This window comes from Empidonax traillii, unplaced genomic scaffold (assembly GCF_003031625.1).
Source record: "Empidonax traillii isolate 1590-97213 ecotype Southwest subspecies unplaced genomic scaffold, ASM303162v1 scaffold671:size839176, whole genome shotgun sequence".
Lineage (NCBI taxonomy): Eukaryota > Metazoa > Chordata > Aves > Passeriformes > Tyrannidae > Empidonax > Empidonax traillii.
The window spans coordinates 416,064-424,166 of record NW_020955864.1 but is presented as its reverse complement, the minus strand read 5'-3'; the positions used below and the strand labels follow the sequence as shown (position 1 = coordinate 424,166).

At 40.5% G+C, this 8,103-nt stretch overlaps 1 protein-coding gene across 1 annotated transcript in view; it reads right to left on the bottom strand.

The window, feature by feature from the left end:
- The window catches only part of LOC114065510 (hormonally up-regulated neu tumor-associated kinase-like), a 122,646-nt gene that overhangs the window by 71,468 nt on the left and 43,075 nt on the right, over positions 1-8,103 (bottom strand). Inside the window, exons 3-4 of the mRNA XM_027899488.1 lie at positions 3,158-3,336; positions 1,919-2,211 (exon numbers count right to left, since the gene is read on the bottom strand). Of these exons, the coding sequence (XP_027755289.1) occupies positions 1,919-2,211; positions 3,158-3,336 (472 nt within the window). The remainder of the gene's footprint in view (positions 1-1,918; positions 2,212-3,157; positions 3,337-8,103) is intronic.

Genomic DNA, 8,103 nt, shown 5'->3' with positions numbered 1-8,103 from the left:
CCAGTCACCTCCATTTTAGTAAAATAAAGGGACCCCCATGCATAAACCCAAACACTGGCATACAATTATCCATCTTATGAACTCATACCTGGTGTGATTTTGCCAGGACTCTCCCTGTGGATAAGCAGCTATTCCCAACAGGCAGCTTGGGAACCCTCCTCCACTTGTGTTAAAGGAATGTTAAAGAGTTGAGCTTTGCTCCATGCTTAGATGAGAAAATCAGATTGAATTTGTGAGGTAACCTTCCTCTTTGTGTGCTCATCTTTCTGGGAACACTGATGCCTTTTTTTCAGAAGAGGATACACCCACAATTATCCTCGTTGGTTTGACCTCTGCAGAGAATTGTTATAAATCACTGCAGCTGAAGCTGAGCAGGGAAACCCTTCCAGATTTTCCCAGCCTGCTTCTCATATGAGGTCAAGGACACAGCTCTGAATCTCAAAGCCAGCAGCAGGTCACAAATTAAGGTACTGCTGACTGAACCTACACCTGCGACCAAGCAAGGTGGCTTGTCTCCTGCCAGACCATGCAACTCCATAAACCCTGTGACAAAATGCTGGAGAGCCAGGGATGAATTTTGCTTTGGTTAGGGCAGTTTGATAGTAAATCAAGCCACCAGAGGAGCCCACGCCATTTTGTACATGGTTAGTCTCAGGATGCGAAGCAAAATTTTTCTCTCTCGCAAAGCTTTCCCAGCAAAACATGACCAACAAAAAAGAGAGAAGTAGGGCAAGAAGTCAGGCTACTCTCTAGCTCACTGTGAAGAGCTGTTTCCAAACAAAAAGAAAGGTAGAGGGCTTGAGAAATTAATGAGGAATGTTTTCATGGGAAGAAAATAAATGTTATGATCATGAGCACTAAAGAAATGCTGTAAAATAGATTAGTCAGGGAACCAGCAAGGCAAGGATGTCAGCCTAGACTAACGGGGTGAAGCCCCTTGGGTTTATTTTCTTGTGGGTTTTTTTTTTGTTTGTTTGTTCAAATTCTCTAGGTCACATACTGTCAACTTCTTTCCTGTCTATTCCTTTTTAATTAACAAATCCAATATAATGAAGTGCTGGGTTGCAAGTATTTCAAGTCACAAAGCACTTGTAAATGCTGAGCCATCACATTCACAGCTTATTTGTTTCATGGTTTCTGTAATGATGCAGTCAGTTGGATTACTTGTTAGGTCCTGGGGACTTTCTGGTTGAATCCATTCACCATTTAAAGTTAAGGATCTGACTGACTGTGAATCATCAAGTAAAACAGAAAAATGGTGGGAAAAACTGCTTCTAGCCTATTCTTCCACTTAAAATGGAAGTCTTATTCTGCTGCTCTTGGCATATGTGCTGAGATCCCTAGAAGGGGGGAATACCAGCTCTCCTTGTGTGGGCTGCTGAGGCTCCTCTAGCAGTGGCTGAAGTTATGATCTGTCCTTCAAATGCAAAAGCCAGTATGGAAGACCAGGAACCTGTCTCAGACTCAGACCTGCAGGACATGTCCTTTTCCAGAGTAGTGAGCTGCAATTCCTCAATTTTCAGTCCTGAGTGATGTGTGGTTATTTCAATATGTTGTGGCTAACCAAAGGAAATCAATATTTATATGCTTAGCCATACTGAAATATTTGAATTAGATACACATTTGTCACCAGCTAATTCTGAGATAATTGTGGCAAAGCCTTGATTTTTTGTGCTCATCAGTTCTTATCCCTGGACTTTGTTACATTTCTACCCCAGGAGTGCATAACAGCCTATAACAGTAAAAAACCACTACTGAGGATAAAATGCTTTATTAAAATGAGTTGAGAGAACATATTTTTTCTTAGCAATTCCTGTTTTAATGAGAGAAAAATAAAGAAATGCTCTTCTGAAGAAGAGCACTCTGTGTTCTTGCACACTTCTTTTTCTTACTGTTTGAAAGGGGAGAAACATCTTACCTGTGAACAATTCCCTGGCAGTGCAGGTGCTCTACTGCAGACAGAATTTGCTGGGTGTATCTCCTTACTTCCCATTCTGCCAGCCTCTTTTTCTCACAAATTCTGTCCAGGAGGTCACCGCCGAGGCACAGCTCCATCACCATGTAATAGGAGTTGTCAGTCTCCAAGGTCTCATATAGCTGAACAACATTGGGGTGCTTAATCATCTGGTGTATCCGCGGTTCACGCTTCATGTTTTTTAAAACATAGGAATCCTGCTTGGCTCTTCTCTTGTCAGTGACTTTTATGGCCACCTAAATGGCAGGATACTTGCAAATTGGCAACAACCAAGATTAGTTTTCAAATGGGTGTGGGGTAAGGTGACATGGGAGAGGCTGTTTTTGACATAGTGTTGATAATCAGTATCACAGAGGGAGACATTTGTAATGGAAAAATACACTTTTTATTTCTCCTGAAGACCGAAACACAAAGGCTGAACTCTGTCTTATCTATCCCTATCATTACATTAATAAATATGCACATACGAAATATTCTGAAATGCAAAAAATCCCTACATGCTTAACTGGTAACTGCATCTGAAAGGCAGCACATCTATTTTCTAACATGCTGCCCTGCAACTTAATCTAAAAGTCACTCAGGATACTGGGTGCTGTGGGCTGGGATTAGACTCTCTGTGGTTTGGGGAGCTAGTTGGGCAGTGAAGCTGTTAAGCCACAAGAAAAGTAAAATTCAGAAAGTCACTTTATAGCAACCCACCTTTCCACACTCGTGTCTAGTGGTAAGTTATTTTAGCCTGATTGAGCCAGAGACAATAGAGTTTATCTGTGTCCTGCCATGTAAATGATTGCTATTGGAGTGTCTGGCTTTTCACTAAGTTTTGTCCATAGCTTTAAAGGTCAGATACCCAGCACTAATTACTCAATGAAGATTATTAGAGAAAGCAGATTTGAAATTGTCTTTATGCCATCATCCTTCTCTCTTTCAGTAGGAAGATATCTTTGTTGCCTATATTTTATGATTGTGAAAATAGTTGCACTAAATACGTATTCACAGATGTGACTGATTATACATGAGCAATAAACTCAACTTATGAGGTTAATTTATGAGAATAAGGTTCAGAGGACAGTTCACTGAGTAGATTGTGGTTTGCAGATTAAATGGTCTGAAATTTTCTGCCATAAATTAGTGTGAAGTTACTTGCGATTCCTAGTGCGTGTTATGCTCTCATTATGAGCTTACCTTCTCCCCTGTGGGGATGTGCAGTCCCTCTATCACCTTGGCAAAGGAGCCCTTGTTGATCAGTTTGCCTACGAGGTAATTCCCAACTTGTTTGGAATGAGGGAAAGTCTTCGCAGTCTCTTGGAGTATCTTGCTAAAAAAGGCAGGTATTTTTATATCCTTTAAGTTTTTCTCCCATTCTGGTAATATCCCTTCCAAGTTACCAGTATTGTCATGTTGTCATCCAAGCCTGCGTTCACTGCTGTGTGCATCCCCGGAGAGACAGATTTGCGTTGCTACTTTCCAGATGTAGCTTGTGATTCACAGCAGATCCAGGCATTAGGTCTGAACATCTTGTGGTGCAAGTGCCATCCTGCTGATGACTGAGCAACTAATCCTTTCCCCCTGAGACTCCAGGTTTGTCACTGATCTGTAGTCTGGGCACACAGATCTGCTCAAGCAGAACCAAGTCATGGATTATTAACCTAACCTGATATGCAATGTCAGTTAATGCCCCAGACCTGCCAAGTCAGATGACACATAGTCCCAGCATTAACCTGGAATATAAGTCTCTCTTCCTCCTCTAATAGTTCCCAAAACACATGTTCATTGTAAGTTACACCAAACTAAACCGAGTCAGTTTTCCTGGCATGCATATGGCTGGTGTGCAAGGACACAAGTTTATTCTAAAAGCACTGTGGTAACATGAATGCAGAGCTGAGTTATGTACCTGATGTTGTGCAAGCGTTTATTTATTTGCTGTGTAAAACATAAATATATATGCACTTGTAGCACGTTTAAGTCCTGACCTGACTCCAGGTCTTACAGACGTCTTTTACAATTTGTGGGACATGATTCCTGATGTTTGTGCAGTCAGGACAGTGTGTGTGTGTGTGTGTAAGCTTTTCCTCCGTACAGTAAGGACTGATAAAAAGAGGAAAATCTGAAAAAAAAAGAAGCCTTTTCTTTTCTACAGCTGTTTTCTATCTATATCTGTCTTCATTACCTGGGTTCTTTCCAAAGTCATGGAGAGAGAAAAGAGCTTTTCCAAAGAGTGCTTTCACATACCTGCAATTTGAGCTGGGAGTTGCCATCTCTCTCCACTGACTACAGCGAAATCTTTGGGACCCAAAGTTCTTCCCAGAACTTAGTGCGATGACAAATCCTTTCTCCACCCTTCGTCACTTGGAGTTGAAAAATAAGTGGTACCTTGCCCGATTTGACTTCTGAGGCTCATGAAGGGCAAAAATTTTCAAGCATGAGTGAAAATTAGAAGGAATTAAAAAAAAAAGTGTTTAAAATCCCAAGTGGATTTACAGTACGCTTTGCAGTTCAAACCCTCATGGGTGAGTTCAGTGCATCGCCATCTGTATGCAGCTGCTTGCAGACACAGAGCAACCACTAGCCTCTTAGTGTCTATGTAAAGGATAAAGTCCCAGTAAGCTGAGCAGGTGGTCACACTTTGAGATATATCTGTTGCCCAGCTGGAATGGGACTTTGTTTGATAACTTAGGATGAAGCCTGAAACAAATGAGACATTCTTTTGAGGAAAGAACAAAGAAAGAGTCCTTGATTTGTGCTTATTATTTGCTCTGCCTCTTGTCTGTCTTCCTAACCCACTTTTCCCTCTAAAAACAGGAAAATAAAAGTGAGGCCAACCACTGTAGAGAACAGAAACACCATGTTTCTGGCACATTTCAGAAGAAAGGAAAAACCTCTTTAAAATTATAACAAACATTTAAAACATGATAGCTAGCTAACTTAACTATTGCTGTTTTTGGGGAGAGTCCCAGCCTGACACCTTTAAAATTGCTGAAATCAAAAAGCTTCTAAATACCTTCCAAAGTAAATTTTTTTGGCACAGTGAAGGATTAGAAAAAGGAAGGCAGGATAGAAGGAACAAAAGAGGGTCCATCTCTGTGTAAGGAAGTCAACTACTAGCAATCACAAGCCAAGTGAAGCTGAAATGCTGGGTGAGAAGGGAGCAGCCCACTAGATGTTAGAAGAGTCTCTGCTCTATGTTAAGCTGTTATGTGATGTGCTGAATTGAAACATGAAAAAAGTGTGAGAAGAGACAAAATAGAACAGATCTCTGAGAGAAGAGAGGTGCCAATGAGGAATAATCTTCCCAAACAGGCCTTGTGTAGTAACTACTTTGCATTCATTTGTGGGGTTGGATGGGAGGAGGGACAGTTCTTCTTCCTTGAGAAATTAAAAAGAACCAACCAACCAATTATGCAGATCTGAATAAGGTACACAGTTTTCCTATCAGCAAGTGAAAACAAAATAAATTTTGCACAAACTGGATACTACTTCTATGCTTAAGAAGAAAAAATTCGCTTTATCTCTCCATATTCTTACTACCCTTCTAGGGAAACTGAAACGAAGAGTGTTTCTCAATATATCTGTGTTACTGATCCAGAAAACATGAGGCTGTGTGGGTGCAGGAGTTCACTTCATGCAAAGGCCAGGTTAGTTAAACAACCTCATTGAGTTCAGCAGAAATAAAACAGCAGAAGCAGGAATTTGTCACTTTCCAGCCACCATCTTGGATTTCCTCCTGTGAAGCAAAATCCTGCCTGTAGCTGTTTCCAAATCTCTTCTTGTTTTACATTAGAGATGAGGCAATGTGGTCCTAGTTTCTGGTTTTTAGCTATTACAGGATGAAGCCTTGGTTTAATCAAAGGCTGTGGTTTACTTCTTGGAGGAATTCTTCTTGAAGTCCTAATTTATAGACTTGTGAATACTGCCAGTTTTGTAAGATCTGGTGTGAGATTTTTCAAAAGGGCCAAAACGTCAAATTCCTAGAGCTGTGAATTCCCTCTGATTTGACTCAAGGGTTCCCCCAAAACCTGGATTTCTGAGATTGCAGACCTTATGCTCTACCTAAAGATATGCTTTCCACAGGCACCATGGACATGCTGACTTGGTGGAATTTGTGTTGCTGTGTGGGAGCAATGCTTCAGTGGACTGGGAGACAAGGCTTATTATTCAGGGAACAGCATCCCACTGGAGACAAGTCTGGTTAACTGGGAGGTAGAATCCTGCTCTCAGGACAAAAGGCATCATCTCCTTCTGGATCGACAATGTCATGGAGGTGTACCAGCATGCACAGAACTACTGCCAACATCTCTTTTCCAAGAGTGGTGTCTTCACAGACACATATTCTTTGGTGCTTTGGCAAATGGTCCCCACTTCTTTGACCTCTTTCCCACTAACTGCTGCTGTCTGCTGCTTGAGGTATTAATGGTGCTGGCTTAGGTCCTGAGCTTGACCCACTGTAAGGCTCTTGAAAGTTGTGAGCAGGTCATATTTCCACACCACTTCGGTTACCTGGCTGTAGGATGTAGGCTCAGCAACTCCTTCTAAGACTTTTCAAGTTTTGTGCTGAGAAGTGGGGATTTCCTTTTCAGAGAAGGAAATCCAAGATGGTGGCATCTAAATGTGGTGAATGGAGCAAATAGAGGGAAAAAGATTAGTTTGCAGACATGGTAGGAGGAATTTAATCTAAATAACAACATCACAGTCTGTATCATCATAACTCTTGGAACTCCTGGAACCACTTCAGTCTGTGTTTTATAATGTATGTAAGACATGCCCTTATTGCACTGTAACACCTGCCATATTGTAAGTTATTTCTGACTTCTTATGCACTTTTTGGCAGCCATGAAGTTTACTTTAAAAGTTACAGTGTGTGCAAGTTCAGCAGCTTTTCTGCAGGATTTACTTTACTGCCATGTGTTAAGAAGTTAAGAAGGCATGCATTCAAGGGCAGGTTCAGAGTCTCCTCCCAGAATGAAGTAAATCAGGGATTGCTCTCTTTTGAGTGTCCTAGTATTTCCTTAGTCCAAGAGGTTCTTCACCACCAAAAGATCAGTAGAATCAAAAACATATGGGCTGTTATTTTCTCTGCATCAATCTGGTCCAGTACTCATGTAAGTGAAAGGGAATATTTCTTTTGTCTTCCTAAGGGTTTGGACCAGGCTGTTAAAGTGTAAAAGACTTTATTCTCCATAATATATTAAATTTTAATTCATGTAAGTGTATTTCCAAGATGTCAACTGTAAACATGTTTCACTCACAGAATCCATATGATCACTAAATTTATATCTGATTCTACACTGATTCCTTAGGCTAGCTATCAAATTTAAAGATGAATGGGTTTACTTTGAAGATCGTTTTTGTCATTTGCCATGCAATATATGCTTACTAGATTTGCAAAAACTTTCTCATGCATATTCATGTTTATTTTAATATAATTTTCCATTTCTAGGAAAGAAGTATTGCACACTTTATTAATTGTCCATGAGTACTGATTCATGATATATCTTAGATGGAGCTTTTATGTCAGACCTATATTTTCTCCAAGTGAAGGTCTCTGTTTTTCAAACATATTGGCAACTTTGGTCTAGTAATCCTTACGTGATTCTTTGAGATAGCCTTCACAGTTTCATTCATGTTTCAGTATTGTGCCATGTTCTCGAATGTATACAAGAATATCTAAGCCAAGAAGCATCCCTAAGTCTTCGAGCAGGGCCAAAATTAGTTACCTGGAGTCAAGCATGTCAGGTGAAGGCTTTGTGACACCTCTCAGAAACACATCCCAGCACCATTCACTTGGGACTCAAGGGCTTCATATACCAGAGGTGGCTTCTGCTGACTATTTGCAACACTATTTACACTGGTATCTTTCAAACCCTGTGGATACCCACAGATTTGATCTTTAAATCCCACATATTCTGAAGTGTTATGCTATGATGAAAAGTACTAGTCCTTCATGTGTGTGTGGACCAGGAATGGTAGAAGTATGTCTGCAATCTGCTTCCAATTTGGCTTGAAGGAAACAATGATGTTAGAAGCAACTGTAATTTCCCAAACCCAAATCATATTTGATATCTACCACCAAAAATGCCCATAGATTATGTTTATATTAATCTTTTGGAAATTGAACTGATTTATTCTGCTCT